Source organism: Vanacampus margaritifer, chromosome 3 (assembly GCF_051991255.1).
Source record: "Vanacampus margaritifer isolate UIUO_Vmar chromosome 3, RoL_Vmar_1.0, whole genome shotgun sequence".
Classification (NCBI taxonomy): domain Eukaryota; kingdom Metazoa; phylum Chordata; class Actinopteri; order Syngnathiformes; family Syngnathidae; genus Vanacampus; species Vanacampus margaritifer.
This window is the reverse complement of record NC_135434.1, coordinates 3,318,968-3,343,485: the sequence shown is the minus strand read 5'-3', so window position 1 is coordinate 3,343,485 and position 24,518 is coordinate 3,318,968. Positions and strand designations below refer to the sequence as shown.

Genomic DNA, 24,518 nt, shown 5'->3' with positions numbered 1-24,518 from the left:
TGAGTTTGCTAACTTTGTGTCTGTACAACGCGAAATCAATAGCTTGCAAGCCGTTCACTTAGCTTCATGCTCCACTCATCTGATGACAAGACATCTAGCTATCTATTTGTATCTGGCTAGCATGCTATCTGGCTAGCTAGCTAGTTGTCTGGCTATCTACTTCGCTAGCTGTCTATCTATATCTGGCTAGCTAGCTGTCTGTCTGTCTATTTATTTACAGGGCTGTGGCGCCCAACCTAGCTATCTGGCTGGCTGGCTAGCTAGCTAGCTAGCTGTCTATCTATATCTGGCTAACGAGCTGTCTGTCTATCTATATCTGGCTTGCTAGCTGTCTATCTAGCTAGCTAGTTGTCGGTCTATTTATTTACAGGACTGTCGCGCTCAACCTAGCTATCTGGCTGACTAGCTAGCTGTCTATCTATATCTGGCTTGCTAGCTGTCTATCTAGCTAGCTAGCGAGCTGTCTGTCTGTCTATTTATTTACAGGACTGTCGCGCCTTGTTCCTATCTATTCAATATCTAGATCTAATGCGCATGTCAAACATTTAGTGATAGTCAATGGGTGATGATTTTTTTTTTCTCATCTAAAAATGTACTTCGGAATATTTACTTATAGTTATTTTTATTTTTTGATGACCAGCTGCCACTGCTCCCCCCCCACCTCCCTCAGCACCCAAAGAGCACTGAGAAAAGGAGAACAATTGGTTTCTCGGATGATGAAATGCTTGGTAAATACACAACAACCCCCTTTTAAGAAGGACCTTTAAAGCGGTGGACTCGATGTAAGTGCGTGGCCGCCTCCCTCGACCCAAATGGAACAGGCGCCAAACGGCTGCCTCTTTCAATTCTGCTCCCATTAAGCGTCTGGGATCACATATATCAAAATCTATTCCAGTGTAATGTTAGCGGTCTCTGTAATGGTTGGTCTTATAGAATTTCAAGCGTTTTGATTTTGCGACTGATTGGACTTGTTCCCCGTTTGGACACGTGCCTTCAAATTGTCTCTTTTTCTCTGAAATGGAGAAGATGTCACAGAGTTCGGCGGCTGTATTAGCGCCTTAGCATGTAGCAAACACAGTAAGCAAACAGGAAAGATGTCCCTGCGACGTCATCAGAAGGCAATAAAACACGAAGATGGATAGATTTGACCTTTCTGTTAACAAACCGATATGCGAGTGTTAATATTTAAATCTCGTAGACATTTATTTAAAAATGTAGGATGGATTATACAACTTATTGAGTTTGTTCCTAGGATTTGTCAGAAACAAAATGAAGAAATCGGACAAGGGGAACGCCAAAAAAAAGAGTGAAAATGAATGAAAATGCGAACGTCACATGACCAAACTCGGAAAACAGGAACCCATTTCCCACGTTAGCGGTTCCCCGCTCGCTTCTTTGGCTTCCTAATCAATCGGTTTGACCAGCACTTTTGTCTTTCGAGCATCATACCTTTTGCGCGCTTTCTTGTATCTTGAGCGTGAAGATTTTTGAAGAAGCATCGCGCTTCATTTTAATTGGCCTTCTGGCTTCTGCTTTTCATTTTGACGGCATTTCCATATCAAAAGGCCTCGCCACCTGCCGGGAATCTGTAATAAAAAAATTCACCTGGGACTCAGCATTAGCTACGGGTCATTTGCAGCCGGTCAACACGTGCGCGCTTATTAGAATGCCAAATGCAACAGGATGCAGCGAAGTAAGCCTTGATTTAATCTCGCAATGGGGAGAATCTTATTTTATGGCAGGAATAATAAAGCCGAAAGAAAATCCATATACTTTATATACATGTTTACGACTTGAGGCGTGTGAACAGCACTATATGTGGCAATTGGACATGAATAATAAATTATGGGTAATTGAAATGATGGCGGGGACCACCATTTTTCATCAGTGCTACTGGTGGGGGGGGGGGGGGGGGCATACAGGACTTCCTCACCAGATGTATGACAAAAATGCCAATTTGAATATGAACAGTATGTGAGCCAATGTATGCTAATACATTTCATGATCAATGTCGTATAAAAGATTCATGCCTTCGACAACGAAACGTTTGAACTATCAAAAAAAAAAATAACCACATGGTGTGATTTCAGTAATTTATGCAAGACTCGAATCACATCACTGAATGCCTCTCGTGCTGCATGCATCGGAACTAGAAGGGCAGGATTGGCTCTCGTACTTACCACTCAAATGCTCAAATTAATACTACTGACTTTTTTTTTCTCTCTCATAAAACAACTAAAAAGTGATCATGCACAACACATTCACACTACTAGAAATGTTCTCATGCACACTTGTGAAAACACTCTCATGCACATTAAACACTCATGCACACAACTGAAACACTCTTACAATGTTCTCATATACACAATGAAATACTCTCATACAAACTATAGCAAATGTTCTCATGGGACTTGTGAAAATACCCTCATGCACACACTGAAACACCAGTGAAAATGCCATCACGCACGTTTGTTAAAGCACTCTCATACACAAAATGGAACACTCTCATACACACTAGTGAAATCGCTCTCGTTCACTTAATTATCACTTTAAAAATAAACCACTTAATGCTGTCATACCACAACTGAAATACTCTCATACAATTACTGAAAATGCTCTCATACAAACAATGAAACACTCTCATTCAAACTATAGCAAATGTTCTCATGGTAACTTGTGAAAATACTCTCATACACACTGAAACGCCAGTGAAAATGCTATCACGCACATTTATTAAAGCACTCTCATACACAAAATGGAACACTCTCATACACACTAGTGAAATCGCTCTCGTTCACTTAATTATCACTTTAAAAATAAATCACTTAATGCTGTCATACCACAACTGAAATGCTCTCATACAATTACTGAAAATGCTCTCATACAAACAATGAAACACTCTCATGCACACATGTGAAATCGACTCTCATTCACTTAATTATGACTTTATTTTTTTAATGCTGTCATACCACAACTGAAATGCTCTCATACGCAAAACTGAAACACTCTCAAATATGCTACTGAAAATGTTCTCATACACCCAATGAAACACTCTCTGTTCATTCACACTAGTGAAAACACTCATATGCACAGCTAAAATGCTCTCATATGAAAATGTTCTCATACATACAGTACTAGTGAAAATGGTCTCATACACACAACTGAAATACTCTCAACACAGTACTGAAAATGGTCTCATACATACTAGTGAAAATGCTCTCACACATACTACTACAACAAGCGTGTACAAATTCGGCACACTTTCTTGTTGAGGACACAGATATTGATACTTGTAAAAATAGAGAATAAGTCGCAAGTCCTTCTGACTTTTCTAGCAAAAAAAACCCTTTTGGCCTCTTGATGTCTGAGCGCTCCGGCAATCTCACCACCTGAGAGTCGACGTCACCTGCCAATCTCTGCCGGCTTTATTTCAAAAGCTTTCAAAAATAGAGTTAGCTGAATCCGAATGCGGGGATTTGTCTGCGACAAAGAGCATAGTATAAGTGTACACACCCCACTGAAATACATCAACCAGCTAGCTTAGCATATTTGCCTGAAAAAAAAAAAACATGAGTGGAATGAAGTGTGTCAGGAACTGCGCCGGACTTGCCGTCATGTGCATTTTGAGCAGGTAGAAGCACAAAAATTTGCCATGCTGATGAAGGCTCGGCCTCCTCACCCGCTTCTCCCCCCTCCCCGGGCAGGCAAACGGCCGTTAGGTGAAGGAGAGGCTGACATGTCAAAAAGTATCGGCCTGAACGCCGTCGCCACGTCTTAGCCAATCAGCATCTGTCACAGTTTGTTTTTTTTTTTTTTTGCTAAGGCCTGCTGTGAATTTTGAGTCTGCACCCGTCAGCAAAGTCGACTCCAAATATCCGTGGAGCACATACTGGGTTTTAGTTCAGAGAAAAATACAAGGATTAATGGCACACATTTTGGCTTTTTGTTGTTTTTTTTTTTGGGCGGGGGCACTTAATAATAAAGTAGAGCGCTGTCGTTTTTGATGTCACGCAAGGCATCTTCATGCCAGCAGTTAATTATAGGCCATCCCATCCTTTTTCTGAGCTGTTTATCCTCACTAGTCATTTTCATTATTTCCACCAATGCTAAAACGCTTAAGAAGCATTAGAAAATCCCCAAAAAGGACGAGCAAGCAAAAGTGTGAGGGCAAGGTAGCAAAAGATAAGATGTCAAGTGTGGCTGTATGCGGACAAAAAATACAAAGTTACAATTCAATTCTCTCTATTTTTTTTCCATATTACATATGCGTTATTTAAAAAGTTTTACACATTTTTACCTTTTCCACATATCACTATATATGTTTTAAATTTTTTACAAGTAATTTTTAATGTTTAATTTTTATTTTGTTTTAGAATCATGTTTACATTTTTTTTTAAATCGTTTCACACACTTTTTAACATTTTTTTTGTGCTATATTTTTTGCTATTAAAAATATATTAAAAAATAAAATAAAAATTCTGACAGATTTTTGTGCTTATCTTTTATTGTTCAGTTTTAAAGCTGCGCAATGTAAAAAATGGCCCAAAAATATTTGAGATGTTTCTTAATGGTTACTCCTGCAAGCCTCTGGCCAATAGTTTTCAGACAGGATTCGGGTTTGAATATCCCGCCCAGCGCCCTCTGTCTGCAGATGTGAATAAGGGAGTGTGCAGTTTCATTTTTCATCAACAGGTGGCAGTAGTGATTTGAAATTCAATTTCCTGCATTAAGCAGCTTTAATGCAGTTTTACATTTTAGCCACTATATTTTGCATGTTTTTTTCATTATATTTTATAAATATTTTTTTGTATTTTTAATACTTAAATTTTTATACAGTTTTGCTATTGCTTCAACCCTTGTTTTATTTATTTTTTTACATATTTTTTCAATGTTTTTAATTATTTTATTTTTTTTGCGCTTTACATTTTTTTTACGAACCCAAAATAACTGAAATTTACGCAACCAATTGCATGAATTGGTATTGCTAGTGAACTCCGCCAAATAGCGTTTGTTAAAGAGGCTAATGATTAGCAACGTCTGACGCAAACGCTTCATTCCATTCCCTTAACATTGTTAGCGTTCTTTCATCGCGTGGGAGGACAACTGTTGTGATTCACGTGGTCGTCTGCCAAGGCCACGTGTACTGCCGGCGTTAGTTGTTTTTCACGTAACTGTGAGGCGTCCTCCTCGTTTACCCAACTTCCTCTTTTTTGTCCATCGCCTCCTCAACGCACCGCCCTTGTTGTGCGATTGTGTGCGTGCATTTCTTTGTTGTGATTTCTACCCGTTTCCATGTCCCCCCCCCACAGTAACCTTGAGCTGCAAGTTTGTATTTTATTTCATTTGTTCAATCCATCTGTCGATGTTTATTTTTCCAAGCGTCCGTCGTCCATTCGGCAAACTATGAAAAAAAAACATCCATCTATCCATCGTGAAGTTATTTCTTTTTAATGTGTGTGGCAACAGGACAGCGCACTGATATTAAGAGTATGCAAGAGTTGCATGGAATTACAAATCCGAACCCCCCCCCCACCCCCTCACTTCTTCTTCACTTAATCCCTGCAGTAGCTGCAACTTCCTCTTTGCCATGTGTCTCATTTCTCTGCCAACTGAAAACAAAAAGCTTAGCAGAAACAGTGAAGAGTGAAGACTACCCCCCCCCCCCCAACCCCTCACCCCCCCAATCCATCCCCTTGCCACTTTGAAAAATAGCCCAGAGTCCGCGCGCGGGGGAACTAGCATCAGTCACTTGCATTAGCATCCGACCCATTATTATTATTTTTTTTTAAATACTTGTCACGTTTGTGCTCGGCTGCTTGTTGCTAGGCAGAAAGTCTAATAAACATTGTCTAACACTGCGAGTTCTTGATCAGGCAATAGACAAGACAAATCGGCGGCGCTTTACAGAGGCAAAGCGAAAAAAGAATGAAAATCAGGATATAATCCCACATAAAATGTGAGGATAATGACAACAAAACTGGATTTGAGACTTTCCCCGTCAGGACAAAATTGAAGTTTTAGCCATTGGTTGGAGGGCCCAGAAAGTGAATCCGACCTTATCCCCTAGCCGTTGTTTTCAACTCTGTGCTCATTCCACAATGAAAAAAAAACAAAAAAAAACGAAATATGTTTTTATCTCCTAAGAGAACATGGCCAGAGTCGGTCGGCCTTATTCTCTCCTCAGGGCCAACACGGACGGAGACGCTAATGCATGCTTTTATAACCAGTTGCATTGATTATGCTAATGTGCCGTCCTGCTTTCTGCTCTTGCCAACAAGAGCATTTCAGGTATTCAATTAGAACCGAATTGAGCGGCTCGTGTCCTGATGAAAGCAGAAGGCTGCAGCACATTGCACCAATTTTATAATCGCTCCATTTCCTCGTCTTTCAGGGTCCATTTTTTAAGGTTCTTAAGTGTCTCAATGGTCTTGGCGACAATTTTGGCCTGGAATGGATTGGCCGTTTGGGAATGATGACGATAATGGCCAGATGCCCCTGGACTGCACGCTACCTATGAATTTCTAGATATAAAACCTCCTAATCACAATTTGGTAAATTTCACACAAGAAAATAAAAATAAAATTCTGTTGGTCATTCCACACATTCCGGAAAAGTGAGTTTTGGAGGTACAAGGTTTCGGTGAATTGTTTTACTATTTCTATGCTGTTAAATATACATTTAGGTCTGTTATTTATGTTTGCTTTTTAAGGTATTGATTTTCTGTCTTTTCCTGAGAGCCCTTTTCCGCTGAGAGCTGTGATTCTCCGTGACCACGGTCCCGAGATCACGCGAGTCCTGCGGCCGCCGCGCTCTGTGATCCGCACCTGCTGCAAACGGGACCTTGAGATCTCGTTTCCTCCCGTGGATCCTTTGTACCCAGCAATACACCTCAGGTCATCATTTTATTATTTTGAACCTGTGTGTGTGTGTGTGTGTGGACAAGTAGCAGAAAGGGGTTTATTTTCAACCTTGGACAGCATTCTGTGCTGAATTTTTTAAATGAGAAGTACTTTATGAATAGATTTTTATAGAAATAAGTTGATACTTGTCATGTTGACTGGAATGCCTCACCATGACGTCTCTTTGGGTGATTTATAGCATCCTTAACTTTCGACCCATTGTGACAAAAACCTTTCCAATTTTGCCTCACAAAGCCAACACACACGCACACACACACGGGCACGCATCGTGAGGCAACAGAGCTGTGATGTTTCCATAGAGACGGGGCACATGCGTTTCTTCCTCTGTGGGGGTGGCAGTCATCCTCTTGTCATCCGTCCCCAGTGGGGTTTTGTGTTTTAGGTCGGATGGCTTTATTGCACCACGCCGCAAAGCCGCCGACGGCTGCCTGCAGGGAGCACAAGGGGTGGAGCAAAACACACCCATAAATAAGTCACATCAATCATATCGTTGCTTTAATATTGTTACTAATAATATTGTGGACCAAGCTCGTTTCAATCTTTTCAAATCCAGAAGATTTTGCTTAATTTGACTGCCAGACGTTTTCAGAAAAGGGATGCCGTGGGTGCCAGCCAATTTAAGCATTTTTGACTGATCTTTCAAGGTCCACAGAAAATTATGTGTTTGGACTATGGAAACACACATACTACCAAATGAAAGATTGGACTCTCATCTTTCATCAGAAAAGAAAGTTTGTTTCTACCTTATTCCGTTTTTCAGTAATCAACAATAGAAAATGGTTAGTTTCACCTCTGTTTTGAAAAAAAACGTCTTTTAACGTCTTTGGCACTCCTCCATAGGATTTTACTAAACGTCATTTAACGTTTTTGGCAGTCAAAGAGTTAAATTTAATAGGGCACAGCTAATATTTTAAGCAAGTTCAAAATTCAAATGCCATGACTGTTTAACGTCTAACAATTTAACTAACTGAATAACAATTGACTGAACAAACTAATCAACATGGCCTGTCTACTAACTAACTAGGGGGTAGGGTTAGTTGAACTAACTAACTAACTACATTACAACTTAGAGTGTATAGAGTAATATTACATTTCCAAGCTTGAAACTTTTTCCAGAGATGTCTCATCGCACCGAAAAACGATAAATAAAAAAAATATTTGACTCGTTGAAAATGTTACAAAAGCCGACAGTCAGTGTCTTCTCAATGCAACCATTCCACTCATGTAATAAATGTCATTGAAATTTAGCATTGAAACCTCCCTTAATTATTTCAATAATTTGCTTCAATGACGATGTTGGCGGTTTAAGAGCTGTGCCAAATGTAATTTCGCAACTCACTGTCTGAACAAGTCTTAGGACAACATCAGAAAAGCAAAACCCTTTGTGCTGGTACAATAACGGCATCAGCCTGCATCTCACGTCTGCCAAGTCGCTGATGTGGGGGACCCTGGTGAGCTGAGCAAAGTCGGTGGACGTGTCATGTGGACGAGTCGTGACGCATCCGTCTTGTAAACCTGTCATGCTTCCTTGCGAGAGTCCCCTGGGGTCTCGCGTCCGCCTTTGTTGAGATTCCCTGTTGGTCATCTTTGGCACGTTTCGTATTTGCCGGTTGTTCGGGTGCTCGTCTTCTTAGTACAGGGCCGCGCTTTCGATACCCCAGATAACGCTACTCGGCCAACATTCTGGGAAAAATCTGCCTCAGAAGTGGCTCAAAAACGTCTTTATGCCAAAGGATGGCACATTCTGCTTAACGAGCATGTCAAGAATGAACTTTATTAGTGTCTCTATTTTTCTTTGGACTGTTGAGACTGTTAACTATCAACCAGCCAACTAACTGTTAATGGTCTTCTCTGTCAAACCAACCCTCTAACTAACAGACCAACCGGTCAACTGACTCACAAACTGTTAACAGTGTTGTTCATCCAACCAACTAACCCTGAACCAGCTGACCATTCAACCAACCAGCAAACCAACCAACTGATTGACTGACCGATTAACTAAGTAGCCATTGCCACTGGACCAACTAACTAAGTGACTGACTGACTGACCAACCAATTTTCTGTTAATAGTCTTATCTACTTACTAACACAACAGATCAACAAATTGAACTAACTAACTAACTAACTAACTAACTAACTAACTCACAACAGATCAACAAATTGAACTAACTACCTAACAAAACATAACAAATTGAACTAACTAACTAGCTAACAAAACACAACAAATTGAACTAACTAACTAACTAACTAACTAACTAACTTGGTAGACTCCGAATAGGTTTGTCTAAGCAACCAACTGATCCTGAACCAACAAGGTAATCAACTGACTGACTGACTATTCACCTAACTGTTAAAAGTTGTCCATCCAACCAACGAACCAACAACCTTGACTCATCTGACCAACCAACCAACCGACTGACTGTAAGTAAACATCCATCAACTAGCTAACTAGTGACTGACTTTTAACAGTCTCGTCAATTCCAACCAACCAACCCTGAATTAAGGGATTACCTAATGAATGTAGGGATTTTGCCTCATTGGACTTTTGTCTGTGTGTTTCTGACTGGTTTTAAGTTCTTGTGTCTTGTGAACAACAACAACAAAAGAGAAATAGGATGAAAGAAGCCACTTGACTTGTTTTTACAAATGAAAAGCATCAAAATCCCCCCCCTTTTTTTTTTAACAATGTGAGAAACTTAACCATCTTAAACCTCCTCAGGTGGATCTTTTAATGAGATTTTGTAGCCATGACGACGAGCCCACAAGTATGAGCCGCTGATTAAAGTGAGTTTCGACCGCACCAAGGCGTCCTAATGAGCACCGCGCTCGGCTTGTTTGGGATGCGCTTCTTCCCAGACAGTCGGGCGACGCTCGGGCGACGCTCGGGCGACACTCGGGCGACGCTCGGGGCCATCTCCTTCAGCGGATAGCGAGCATGAGGCCACGTGCGGTGAACTCCACAATATTCACAGTATTTCACAAAACACTTCAAGGCCAATCATCTCCTTGCTGTACTTCTCCATTTGTCCATTTTCATATCTGTGGCAGCCATTGCGCTTTTTCCTGCCAACCCATCGGCTCCTCGCCTGACCTTCTCTGGCTGGATCTGAATGGTCAATACAAAAGGACCTCAAAGATAGGCAAGGAAGGTGAATGGCAGCCAGCCAATGACAGGCGAGCGACATGCTAAAAGCTGATTGGATGTCATTGAAGAGAAGTTCTTTTATGAGGAGATAGAATAATAAGGACCGTCCGTCCGTCCGTCCGTCTTCTTCCGCTTATCCGGGGTCGGGTCGCGGGGCCAGCAGTTTTAGCAGGGAAGCCCAGACTTCCCTCTCCCCAGCCACTTCAGCCAGCTCCTCCGACGGGACCCCAAGGCGTTCCCAGGACAGCCGAGAGACATAGTCTCTCCAGCGTGTCCTGGGTCGTCCCCGGGGCCTCCCGCCGGTAGGACATGCCCGGAACACCTCCCCAGGGAGGCGTCCAGGAGGCATCCGAACCAGATGCCCGAGCCACCTCAACTGCTTCCTCTCAACGTTAAATAAATAGGACTGTTTCTTGAATTTTAAATAAGGCAAAATGAGGCCAACAAAGAAGAAATTGGGGGACCAAAGCGCAGTCGTCAGCGCTTTCAAATAAAAAGCAAAAGAGCGGAAAAGTGAACGCGGGCAACAAGAATACAGATTAAAAGACGAGCCGCGCGAGACAACCATTAATCCAGCGCACAAATGAAGTTGAAAGCCAGCGTGAAGTCTGAGTAGGAGTCATTCGTCTTGTGTGCCCCCTTTCACACTGCACGGGTTTCATCTCCACAACAAAGTATGCATGCCATCTCGTTTCATTTGCAGTCTGTTCAAAAAAACACTGACGGTAATGCGGTCCAGCAGATGCTCTTCAGAAGCCTTGCGGAGGTGCTACAACTCAATGAGGTCAAAAAGAACCCAAATACACTCTAAAAACAGTTGGATCTAAAATAATGCAATTTGAGTCAAAAAAAGGGACCAATCCACTATTTTGCTCCATTTGATTGAACTTGTTGTTTTCCTCAAAATAACCCCCAAAAATTGGGCCGTTTTGTACTAAACAACCCTCAGAAAGTTGGGTCAAATAAACTCAAAAATGGGTTGGTCCCTTTTTGACACTCAAAAACAAAAAACAGTCGGATCAAAAATGACCCAATTTGTGTCAAAAAGGGGCCGACCCAACTTTTGGGTAATTGTTTTGTGGCTTATTCACGTGTCTCTTTTTGACCCAATTTGGACAATTTTTTTCCCGATGTTTTTTAGAATGTACAGTCAACCTATTTATTTCATTTCATTTATTTTTAAAAATGGGACAGAACATATTAATGAACATTTGCAAATAGCATTTTAATATTGCGGATAAGCGATCATTATTCGATTTTTTTATAGGAGACACAGTTAAAAAAAAAAAAATCCTAACCCACTCCCTGGGCTACTTTTACCCAAGGTTGTGTTCATTATCAGATTGTGTTGAAGATTAGATTTGGGAGTCTGAAGAAGCTGCGGTTGTCCCTTTAGCCACTCTGCAGCTGCTTTTGGACACAAGGTCTGTGAATCCCAAACGTGCTTTTCCTCTCAGGGCCCGCCGGCGTCCTCTCGTCGCGACGCTAACTCCATCTAGCCAATCATTTCCATCCACCTTGGAAATAATGAATCCCCGTCCTGGTATTTGAAGTCACCTTTGAGGAAAGAACGCGTTATAAGAGCCACTCATACTCTGACAGGCTTCACAAGGAAACGCAAATCATACCAGAGGTAATTAACGCCAACCTGATTACTTGGAGGTTGCCACACTTCCCGACTTGAAAAGATGAGAAGCAAAAGTGGCCGCAAAGAGGCAATGTACACTTAACGATCTCCGATAATCTCCATGCGTCCGGGTTAGGAGCTATAGGCAAGATGGGATGTCAAAGTCAAAGACGATTTCGCTTTTAGCAAAAGCTCGTCAATTGCTTGCCTGGAAACATAAGCTCGTTATTTTTGTAAAGTTACAACCATTAAAACCATTAAAAATGCTTCTTAACTGCCATTGAAGGTTATAAACGTCAATTTTTTTTTTACACTTTTCTATTAGTTTAACTTTTTTTTTCTACTTTTCTTAACAAGAGTATGAAAATATAGATTTTTTTTATTGCACATTTAGAACAGATATAAAATTTGTGGTTAATCGTGAGTTAACTATTGAAGTCATACGATTAATTACGCTAAAAAAATGTAATCGCTTGACGACCCGGAATTTTAACTCTTTGACTGCCAAAAACATTAAATAACGTTTAGTAAAATCCTATGGAGGAGTGCCAAAGACGTTAAAAGACGTTTTTTTTCAAAACAGAGGTGAAACTAACCATTTTCTATTGTTGATTACTGAAAAACGGAATAAGGTAGAAACAAACTTTTTTTTCTGATGAAAGATGAGAGTCCAATCTTTCATTTGGTAGTATGTGTGTTTCCATAGTCCAAACACAACATTTTCTGTGGACCTTGAAAGATCAGTCAAAAATGCTTAAATCTGCTGGCACCCACGGCATCCCTTTTCTGAAAACGTCTGGCAGTCAAAGAGTTAATAATCGTCTCGTCAGGCGATTACAATTTTTAATTGTAATTAATTGCATGACTTCACTAGTTAACTCGCGATTAATCACAAATTTTATATCTGTTTTAAATGTACAATAACAATTTTTTTCCTAGATTTTCATACTCTTGTTAACATAAGTGGGGAAAAAAAATGTTAAACTAATAGAAATAATTCAAATGAATTTTTGACGTTTATAGCCGCCAATGGCAGTGAATGAGTTAAAGGGTGATATGGAGCGGGCATATTATACACGTGTTATAATTTCATTTTTTTGGACTAAAGCCATCTTCTTTTGTTCCCTTCACGTGGCAGCGATGGATGAAAGCGATTGTCGGCACGAGCGCCATCGCTCGCATTTCTGCGATCAACCGTGCGCGCTACAAACACACCGCTGACATATTGTCATCCAAGCGTGCATGATAATTAGCTCCACACATACAATTCATTCAGCTCGGCAGTCATCCATCTCTCGGGGAATTGCCCTCATTTTTTTTTTTTTTTTGTGGTCACACCGGATTACCGCCATCCACGTGGCGTGCTTGCACAGCATACATAAAAAAAAAAATACTCACACCAGCTGTGACCTGTATTATCACTATGGGTGTGTGCGCACATTCTAACAGCTTGATGAGGGTATCACCCCCCCCCCCCCCCACCCCGTTAGCCGGCTTAACCTACCCCTCACCCCCCCCCCACCTCCTCGCCAGGCTGCCTACGTCACAGCTTGAAAAAGGGTCCACGCGGCGCTGTCAGCCCGCCACTCGCGCTCAGAGCGGCGGGCTGAGCGCATCTTTTCGGCCTGCATGACGCACGCGCGTGCAGCCAGCCGGACTCGTACCGTTGGCTTTTTTGCTTTTCTTCATGTAGAGACGTGTGGCGGACACGTGCCGTTTTAAAGCCCCCGTCCCCCCAAAAAAAGGTGAGATGGCTCATGTTTGCACTTTGTAAAATGTGAGGAGGCAACTTACTGCTGGTTGAGGCAGCAGCTGTGGTTTGATTATTGATTGGATTTGCAATCAATCATGTGTTTCTTATACGTGCCATCATTCACAGCCATACTGTATGCTTTTGTTTACCTAAACATACATTTGTAAATATAGTTGGTTCATTTTAGTTTATTACACTTTTTTTTTTGCTTTGTAGGAGTCGGTATGTGTCTCCTTACGAGCTGTAATTTAAATGGTATGTATTTATTTCTGCGTATATTTGAATATTTTTGCATCATGAAAGTCACCCAACATTACGTGTGCATCTTTTCAATTTATTTTAATTTGAATGTGATTATTTATATGTATTTCTTTTCATGTACTGTATTGATTTTTAATTTTTTTTGCATACTTTGTTTTGTCACATTCCTTTTTTTAATTAATTATTTTGTAGCTTTTCAACGTATTTTTTCTTATATTTTTTTGCATTATTTTATTTGTACTTATTTTAATTGATTATAATTATTTTTATTTTTACCGTCAGTATTTTTTAAATATATTTTATTTCACGTATTACTTTTTTTAAACACAATTTTTGCAACGTGGAAGTGACCCAGAATTAGATATTTATACTTATTTTTAATTTCGTATTTACATTATTTATTTATTTTATGTGTTTTTATATTACGTATTTGTTTTTGTTTTTAAGTTTTCTTTTCTTTTTCATTATTATTATTATTATTAACATCATCATCATCATCTTTGTGGATGTCACCAATAATTAATTCTCGCTTATGTATATTTCTTATTTTATTTATTTATTATTTTACCTATTATACTTGCTTGCCATTTTAAATATTTTAAATTAATTTATTTATGTATTTATTTAATTTGACAATTTTTGCATTGAAAGTGACCCACCATTTCGTGTATGTCTAATATTTAATACAAAAATGAAGGAATGAATAAATAGATATATTTTTAAAAAATATGTAATTTTTTTTTTAAAAACCCTAATTTTTCCCCAAATTTTTCTTTCTGTTTTTTTCTTTTTTTTGGTGTGTGTGTTGTGGATGTCAGCCAGGCACTGGGTGCGTGCACCCCTCCCATCATTTGTGCACACAGTGGGCTCATTGTGTACTGATGAACATACCCCTGCACCCCCACCTTTTTTTTTTGCCGCCCTTTTGTCTTTACAAAGTGTGCAGAACTGTGGGAGATACTGTAGAACATGACATGCAATTAATTCTCTGTCATTGTAGCTTTGAGGTTCGAAGCAGTCACAAGGTGGCGACGCGACGGAAAGGCAACGGCGCGTGCAACTTGCTCGATAAGAATTGAAGAACGTAAGCAAACGGGACATGATGAGAAGAGAAGACGGTTTCGGCTCGGCTCGGAATAAACACGCGCTCGGGGATTAGGCTGTTACGCAATAGACAGCGACAACAGGCCCGTACTGTATACAGTCAAGTTATGATCGATTAGACTCCCGTGGGGGGGCACGACTGTCGTACACTATTGAGAAGAAGGCAGGCGCAACCGCATTCCATATCGGGCCAAGCCGCTTGTTTATTATTATGCATTATGAGCATTTGTGGGCTTGACGTCGCATTTTTTTCTGAGGTTTCGCTTGGATTTATTTGGTAGGATCACAAAAGATGGACTGAGTAGAGCCAATGGAATGTTTTGAGAATTCAGCCCTCGAAAAAGATGAATTTGGTAGGAATGTCTCTTAGGACAAAAAAAGTCTCCAAAACACGTGCACCCAAAACACACCGTTTTGGTTTTAAGCCGCTTTTCTTGGGGCCTTTTCGGGGGATCGATCACAAAAGGAACATGTCGTTGAGAATTTGGCAGATTGCTACCGTATTTCAAGCATGCCAAAGAGACTCATATTATTTTGTGAAACATTTGAGGTTTTTTTTTCGAGCTTGTGGGGCGGAGCATGGCGGCCAACTTTGTTGACAACTATTATTTTAAAATTCAGCCCCTGAAGCAGGTTTAACATAGAGATGTGAAATTATGAGGAAACCCACAAAAAAAAAAAGTCTCAAGAACACGTGCACAAATACACACTTTTGGTTTCAAGGCAGCCATTTTTTTTTTTGCTCATTTTTGGCATTTTCAAATTTTCTGTCAAAAGGAATTTGTCACTGAGATTTTGTCTGATTGCAACCAAATTGGAAGCATGCATAGGCCTACTAAAGAAGACTTATTATGAAACATTAATGTTTTTGTTTGAGAGCGTGGCAGCAACATTTGGGAACTTTACTATTTTGGAAATTCAGCCCTTGTTGAACTTGGTAACATGAAATTTGTTAGACATGCCGGAAATGCCGGAAATGTCTGCCATTCGGGTTTAAAACAGCAATTTCTTGGCCGTTTTGCTCATTTTCTTTAAAAGAGGAACTTTTTAGAGATTTTGTCTTTGTAAACAACATGAATGAAAAAACATTATATTGTGAAACATTTGAGTTTTTGTCGTAACCTGTAGGCAGAGCTTGGCAGCAGATTTTGACAATTTGCACCCCCCAAAAAATTAAAAAAAATTTGGAAAACAAACTAGTTTCACACATAAACATGAAATTTGGTAGAATTATTCTATATATATATATGTACTAAATTTGTACCACATATGTATACTAGACGGATGGCAGACACAACAATGGAAATGAAAATGTTCATGTTGTTGAACCATCGCAGTGAATATGAAAACTTTTGAACTTTTTTTTAAAAGTCAGCCCTCAAAGCTGCTTTCAACATTTATTTTGGTAGGCATGTCTACCATCAGAAGACACACAAAAAAAATCTCAAATCCCGAATATGCACGAAAAGGCTTCCATTTGAACTCTTTGACTGCCAGTTTTCATAAAAGGTGCCGTGGGTGCCAGCCGATTTAAGCATTTTTGACTGATTTTTCAAGGTCCACAGAAAATTATGTGTTTGGACTATGGAAACATACATACTACCAAATGAAAGATTGGACTCTCATCTTTCATCAGAAAAAAAAGTTTGTTTCTACCTTATTCCGTTTTTCAGTAATCAACAATAGAAAATGGTTAGTTTCACCTCTGTTTTGAAAAAAAAAAAAAAACGTCTTTTAACGTCTTTGGCACTCCTCCATAGGATTTTACTAAACGTTATATAACGTTTTTGGCAGTCAAAGAGTTAGTTTGAAGCAGACATTTTTTGGGGGCTATTTTGACCATTTCCAAGAATCTTTAATGAGGACTTTTCCAATGTTTTGTTTGCTGACTTTAATATTTCGATCAGCCTGGCGGGGCCGTGCACGGGCCACGGGTTCACCGCGCCTGTCAGAGCCTCTTGATATACATTAGTCACTGTGCATTTCTGTGTGTGCTATTTCTCCATATCATCCACACCTTCATCATCATCATCATCATCATCATCATCATCATCCTCATCAAAATTCTTGTTTCCGCTCCGGTGAAAAAATCATCATTATCTCGACAGGGTGTGCGCACTTCATTGATTGTGCTTGTTATGAGTAATCTTTAAAGTTGATAAAAGGACTAAAAATATGTTATTAAATTTTATGAGGACAATTGTGTGCGGAAGAGAGAAACAAATCTTGTGAAATGTGCTATTAGCTGGTGGAAGTGAAATATGAGCATTCGGAAAAACAATTCACACGGACCAATTAGCGTGTTTTTCTACGTCGCCATTCGAAGCGTTTCCCTTCCAAATGGGCAAAAAAATAATATGAAATAAAAGCAGACTAGAGCCACAAAAACACGTCTCAAGCTAGTAAATGTGACGCATGCGTACTGGACAGAATAGCAATGCTGAATTATGTATTTTCTCTTTTTGTCGCTGTGTGTGGGCTGAGCACGGCGGCCAAGTTTGATGACTCTTCATAAACCTCGCCAAGCTCATCTTTGAAGATTCGGCCCCGAAGACATGTGCTAAGTGAAACGGAAATTTTCGAGACATGTCTATAATCGGACAATACTTGAAGGAATACTTGACTCATTGAGACGTTTTCAGCAGTAAAAAGTTCATATTTTGTCTATAATTATTAACGTGGTAATGGTAACTTGTCCAATGAATACCTTTAAAAAATATTTTTTTTCTCCACTTGCTGTCGACTGAAGATGACATCACCTGTGCTGACCCCAGAAAACAAGTGAGCCATGATTGGTCGTTAGCTACTTCCTCAGCACAAGTGATGTCATCTTCAGTCGAACAGCAAGTAGAAAATTGTCTTAATCGTACATGAAAAATAATCAAGTTATCAAATTCCTTCTGGACAAACTATTTACTTTTAACTGCTGAAAATGAGTCAAGTATCCCTTTTTTCTTTTTTAAGTCTCAAGAACCCATGCTAAAAAAACACACACACAGGAAGTCGGCCATTTTGGTTGAGAGTGGCCATTTTTCCAAGAGGATCTTGTTCTGGAGATTATTTTCCAAATGTTAGCTAATTTTGAGCTATGTACAGTATAGTAGACGGGTAGTCGATAGTAAATTGCAAAACGCTTTTTCATCTTAGTACATGGGGCAGAACAGTCTGTCAACTAATCATAACCTAGTAACTCAAATTTTACAGGCAGGCATGTCTGTCAAGTAAAAACAAACCAACAAGTATTTAAAAACAACAACCCTTGCCTGAAAAGACACAGGAAGCAAATGCAATCGAACTTCATTCACAATTTTGTGTTTACTATGTCGCTAATGAAGTGCTAACAAAATGGCTAACAAAATACACAGGTGATTTGAGCAACTCAACGTACTCGTTTTCCGAGATACGAGTGACCAATTCTTTAAAAAAAAGAAGATTCAAGCTGTTTAATGCCACAAAAAACAACGAGAGTTACATGTATAGTAAACCAAACCGTGCAACTTTGCCTTACAAGAGTCAGCTAGCTTAATGCTAACACAATGCAAAACGCCATAGACTGTGGTTAACGAATAGCATCGTTGTCCCTTCAAGCAACCAATTATTTTTTTTAAGACTCCGCATGTGGTTTAAAGCAGCCATTCCTGACAAATCTAACATTTCCAATGATTTGTTGTTTTGATTGCGTTTCTTTGATGGACGTTGGCAGAGCTGCTGCAGTGTTAACAACGCATGTGCCAACGGGCAAATTAGGCCTCGCGCGTGACGCACCCCAACAGTAAATTACAGCGAGGGCGCGTCAACCGCCACGTAGTGACACACCCCCCGAGGGTGGGAGTGCGTCCAAGGGGGATTGAGTGGGTGGGCGGGCGTTAAAGATGCTGCCGGCTCTTTTCTCAACGGGAAGTCTGCGATTTAGCGCTGACTGACGGACGAGTGGCGGCGAAACGCGTGAGCTGAACAAACGTGAAGTCTCTCGGGCGCGACGGGCCCCGCAAGACGGCAGCAAAGCAATTGGACATCATTGTCGGGCCGTAAGGGCACCGAAGTCGCCCGTCTGGAGTGACATCCCGCGCAGGCTAAATGGATTCTCAAGAGGCGGAGAGTCTCGGTGACAGTCTGAAAGCACTGAAATCACATGGGAGGCGCGCTTGATGAACGCTTAGCAAAGGTTGACTTTTAGCGGCGACAAGGTTGCAGGTTTGAATTGCTGTTGACACGCCTCTCCTTTGTTTGCTTTCAAGACGACTCACCTTCGCGCAAAGTCAAAAGATGTCTTCGATAACACATTAGCTTCATTAACATTCGGTGTCAACAGCTATGAGAAGTATTGGCAGATATGTGGACCTTTTAAATACAATAGAAGTATTCAAATATTTGATGCGTGGAAGGCTTCACTGTTTAGATTAGGATCTTGGATGTGCTTACGGAAATAAACATTTGGTGCGTTGAAGACTTTAAATCATTTTCACATCATTTTTCACCTTTGTTTGTCTTCGATTTTGACAAAAACAACCGTTCGGGGCATGGTGTTATAAATTAAAAAAAATGCGTACGTTAGGGTTCACGGTAGTGTTAATTTTATCCACCATTTTTAAATTTAGTCTCAATTTTAGTCCAGTTTCAATCACGCTTGTTAGTTTTTAATCATAGTTAGCTATATATATATATATATATATATATATATATATATATATAAATATATATCAGGGATGTGATTTTTCCGCTAATTCGCGGAATTCCGCTTTTTTTATCTCCAAAAATAAACATTTTAAATTTCCGTTTTTTTTTTTTTGTAGTTCATTGTGTATGCACATGACTCCGACAGATAACATCTTCTGCTATAACAAAGACATTTGTGGTATGCTCTAATATGAGTTACTTTTCATTTGGTCACGATACAATTATTTGTTCATAAAATTTGAACTCTTCAACATTATTTATGTGTTAACTTAGTAATCACATTAGTTAGATATGATGATATTCTCAGTGATAGTTTTTAAAAGCAAAGGCAGTCCAATGTTTTTGAATGTGACTGATTTTGAGTTGACTAAAACTGCCATTTTATATGGGATAGTTCAATATACATTGAAAATTTATGCTGTTGTTTTGTCTATTTCTTTGTCATGTGAGTGCATTGAAAGTACTTAAAAACACGGAAAACCCATGAGCTCCGGGAAGCCCCCCCTTGTCCCCCCACCAGGGCACTGCCCTGGACCTAGCTGGGTGCCGGCGGCCCCCAGACCCCCGGCTAAATTTTCAGATAATTTCACTTTGGTCAAATCACATCCCTGATATATATATATATAAATAAATATAAATTATATATATATAAATATAAATAATATATATATATATATATATATATATATATATATATAAATATTATATATATATATATATATATATATATATATATATATAAATAATATATATATATATATATAAATAATATATATATATATATATATATAAAAATAATATATATATATATATATAAATTATATATATATATATATATATATATATATATATATATATATATATATATATATATATATATAATATTTATATATATATATATATATGGGGCAGCACGGTGGCTGACTGGTTAGCACGTCCGCCTCCCAGTGCAGAGGACGTGAGATCGAGTCCGGGCTTCGGCCTTCCTGGGTGGAGTTTGCATGTTCTCCCCGTGCTTGCGTGGGTTTTCACCGGGTACTCCGGTTTCCTCCCACATTCCAAAAACATGCATGGCAGGTTAATTGAACACTCCAAATTGTCCCTAGGTGTGAATGTGAGTGTGGTTGTTCGTCTCTGTGTGCCCTGCGATTGGCTGGCAACCAGTTCAGGGTGTACCCCGCCTACTGCCCGAAGCCAGCTGGGATAGGCTCCAGCACCCCCGCGACCCTAGTGAGGAAAAGCGGCCAAGAAAATGGATGGATGGATGGATATATATATATATATATTATATATAAATTATATACATTTTTTGACACACAATTACAGTATATCAACAAGTGTCTACTATGGCTATGAGCTAGTAAATTAGCCAGCATTAGTTAGCGGTCGGATTAACATTATTTTTGGAACGCTACAGCCGTTGGATTAATGTTACATTATAACTATAATTTCCTAATTATTTTAACCTTTCACTTTAGCTGCAGTAACAGATTAGCAGATTAGATTACCATAGATTTTAGTCCAGATTTATTAAGTACATTTTCGTCTCGTCTTGATTAGTTGACAAAAATGCATACTGATTTAGTTCCGGTTATTGTTTATTATGAAGGTTTAATGTAGTCTGGTTTTAGTCCGGTGGAAAAATATGTGTTGACAAAATTATTTGTGTTCAGTTTTCGTTGACAAAATTAACACTAGTTCGTGGAACACTTTTATTCAATTATATTCAGTGTTTTCAAAAATGTTACACTTACTTAAAATGGTATCCTTTACAAATACACGTACGATAGGTTTATGTAACTCTGTTCCATGTTTTTGATGAAAACAAATAAGTAAGCTTTGGTGAAGATGAAGTCGATTATGCTTAGAGTTTACAAAGACACGCATTGAAGTATCAAAATCATCTAAACCGTTTACAAAACAAAAATCGGTCCGTTTAAGACTTCAATCAAAAATCGTGATTTAATATTTACGAAATTGTGTTCGTTATATTAAGTGAAGTCATGAAAGTTTTTTTTTTTTCCCCCAATAAGGGGAACAAAATCTTAGTTGTGTAAGGTTGTGCGTCGAGCATCATTTCCTGCCTCCAGGCCGCTTTGCACATCAAAGCCAGACACATCTTTTTTCTTCTTCTCTTGCTTACAAGTTTGCCGTGATGTTGTTGAAAAACATCAGCGGCCCAATTACAGTTTTATCTTTCATTCTGTCGATCTCCTCTCCGCGATTTGGCTTTGAGGCCGAGGAGAGGGGGGGAAAAAAAAGAACAAAATCATAAAATAGTTGAAATCATTTCCACAGGATACGTGATTAAATCTCGGGAAATGAGTTGGACGAAAGAAATGGACCGTTAAAATATATATATTTTTATCCACATTGCTGGGTCAGGTCCTAATGTATATAAATGAAAGATGATATCTTTTGCTTTAGATGCGTCCAACTTGACACCTGCCTCGGGTTCATTTTTCTTTTTTAAAGTGCGTAATTGAGGAAAACAGTCACAGCCTCTAGTGTTACATCCGATACACTGGAACGGCAGCCTACATACTGCAGACCATCTGCTCTTCTATAAATAAATCATGGACAATGCAAACTTGGAGGCACATTAAAGTGCGTCATTCTTAACTTATTCAGTATGTTGAATTAGTCAATCACTGCCTGGGATGATGATTAATTAATTCCTCTCGCATAAAAATGGCCCGTGCCGACCGCATACGCTTTTGGAGCTAATCATGCATAAGGAGCAACAACTCAATAATGTCAAGTCACGTTATCGTACCTGTGGTTCGCTTCTTTTGACACTCGTACGACAGTTGAGAATAGCAAGAGTGGAAGGACAACAGCCGACGTTGTCATTTTGGAAAAGAATGACATTTTTTTTCTCCCAGTGGTTTTCAATGGGACTTTTTTTAAAAAAAAATTTTATGTGTGTAGCTTTTCCAATTTAGGCCAGTTTTAGGAACAGAGGTGATGATTTAAAAAAAGAAAAAAAAAGACAATTGTAAACGATTGTAAATATTATTATTATTGTTATAATAATCATAAAAAAATTATATGAATATATAATTTAAATTATTATTATTATTATTGTTGTTATTATTATCTTTATTATTATTATTTCCAGTGTGTAAATATTGATACATATATATATGACAAATCTTTCACAATTTTTTTCCCCCCAGAATAAAAATATTATCCATGAAATAAATACTATATCATTACTTTATTTTAAAAAGTAAAGACAATTATGTGGAGGAAAAAACATCTTTAAAAAATTCAATTAAAAAAAAAGCCTAAAAGAGTCATGTTTAAAAATATATATATTTGTCATAAAGTGATCTAAAATATTTTTTCAATTCAAATGGATTCTCAAGAACAATTATAAAAAAAAGACACACATTAACACATTATGCTCTTAAGACTCTCTCTTCTTCTCTTACTCATTGACTGACCCCCCCCCCCTTCCAAATTAAAATGAAACAATACATCCCTTTCTTTGTCGCCATGGCAACACTTTCAATAAGTACACGATGCCTTTTAATCTTAATACAAAATGCAAATGCAGGGCCCACAGAATGTCAAGTGTACGCCAGGAACAAAGAATCATGTCAAAGTGGGCCCATTTGACCGCTACGACTCTGCTCTTTGGCAATTATGCTGCCTCGTGCTCGTTCCAATTTAGAAAAAACATTAAGTAGAAACGTCACCTTGGCACGGCAGCGTCAAAATCGAGCCCGTCTTTTTTCTTCTTTTTTTTTCTTGACATGAATCGCGATTAGTGATCAATACAAAATTGGGTCGACAGAAACGGAACAGGAAGTCGGCCATTTTGGGATCCACATGAGCCCCCAACGTTTTTTTTTACCCTTGAGGCCATTTTGTCACAGGCAGTAAATCAAAGATGTCCGCAGTTGACCAACTCACCAAGACATGGACTTTGTTTCCTCCCTCAGGTTGAAAATGAACCAGCAGGTGGACAACTGGACGCTTTACAACAGCTCGGAGGAGGACGCCCCCCCTCCCAGGAACAACGTCACCTACGTGGGCTTTTACCTGCACCACCCGTCCACGGCGGCCATCTTCATCGTGTCCTACCTGCTCATCTTCCTGGTGTGCATGGCGGGCAACGGCGTGGTGTGCTTCATCGTGCTGCGCAGCCGCAACATGCGCACCGTCACCAACTTGTTCATCCTCAACCTCGCTGTGAGTGACCTCCTGGTGGGCATTTTCTGCATGCCGACAACACTGCTCGATAACATTATCACAGGTAAATATTCACTCGGCTCACTTTGGTTTTGTTGCTGATTGTTGCTGATTGTTGATGTTCGACATGTCGTCTCTCGCTCTCTCTCTCTCTCGCTCTCTCTCTCTCTCGCTCTCTCTCTCTCTCGCTCTCTCTCTCTCTCGCTCTCTCTCGCTCTCGCTCTCTCTCTCTCTCTCTCGCTCTCTCTCGCTCTCGCTCTCTCTCTCTCTCGCTCTCGCTCTCTCTCTATCTCGCTCTCGCTCTCTCTCTCTCTCTATCTCGCTCTCGCTCTCTCTCGCTCTCTCTCTATCTCGCTCTCTCTCGCTCTATCTCGCTCTATCTCGCTCTCTCTCTATCTCGCTCTATCTCTCTATCTCGCTCTATCTCGCTCTCTCTCTATCTCGCTCTATCTCTATCTCGCTCTCTCTCTCTCTATCTCGCTCTCTCTCTCTCTCTCTCTCTCTCTCTCTCTCTCTCTCTCTCTCTCTCTCTCTCTCTATCTCTTCTCTCTCTAATATGTGAGCTCTATCTGGAATGTAGCATTGTAGCATTCGGCTGTTGAATTGCCGACGAGCTGCTGCGCATGTCAAACTTTTAACGAGAGTCCTCCTATGTAGCGCTCGTGTGCTTGTTGCAGCTTTAATTGGATTTATTCCCACCGCCTTTCTCGTCTGTAATGAAAGCCATTTGTGAACACCCCCCCCCCCCCCCCAAAGCAGAGAGGTAGCCACGAAGAGATTCTGTCATCGTACGTGGTCCGAGCAACAAGGAGTCGGCTCTCTGATAGCAGC

General features: G+C 39.7%; 1 protein-coding gene and 1 long non-coding RNA gene across 8 annotated transcripts in view; one reads left to right on the top strand and one right to left on the bottom strand.

The window, feature by feature from the left end:
* The window catches only part of LOC144048731 (neuropeptide FF receptor 2-like), a 37,791-nt gene that overhangs the window by 619 nt on the left and 12,654 nt on the right, over nt 1–24,518 (top strand). For 3 of the 7 annotated variants that reach the window (XR_013293413.1, XM_077561000.1, XM_077560997.1), the window contains exons 3-4: nt 6,736–6,893; nt 23,438–23,751. Coding sequence is in view for 6 of the 7 variants with exons in the window: in XM_077561000.1 (XP_077417126.1) it covers nt 6,736–6,893; nt 23,438–23,751 (472 nt within the window). In the remaining variant the exon portion in view is untranslated. Of the gene's footprint in view, nt 1–6,709; nt 6,894–13,268; nt 13,438–13,661; nt 13,701–23,437; nt 23,752–24,518 lie in introns of those variants that run through there. The other 4 variants (XM_077561002.1, XM_077561001.1, XM_077561003.1 and 1 more) reach the window with 4 other exon arrangements.
* LOC144048733 (uncharacterized) lies at nt 11,215–23,655 on the bottom strand. The gene is made up of 3 exons (XR_013293416.1): nt 23,409–23,655; nt 11,714–11,831; nt 11,215–11,622 (listed from the first exon to the last, which is right to left on the bottom strand). It is a non-coding gene; the product is annotated as an uncharacterized LOC144048733 (long non-coding RNA).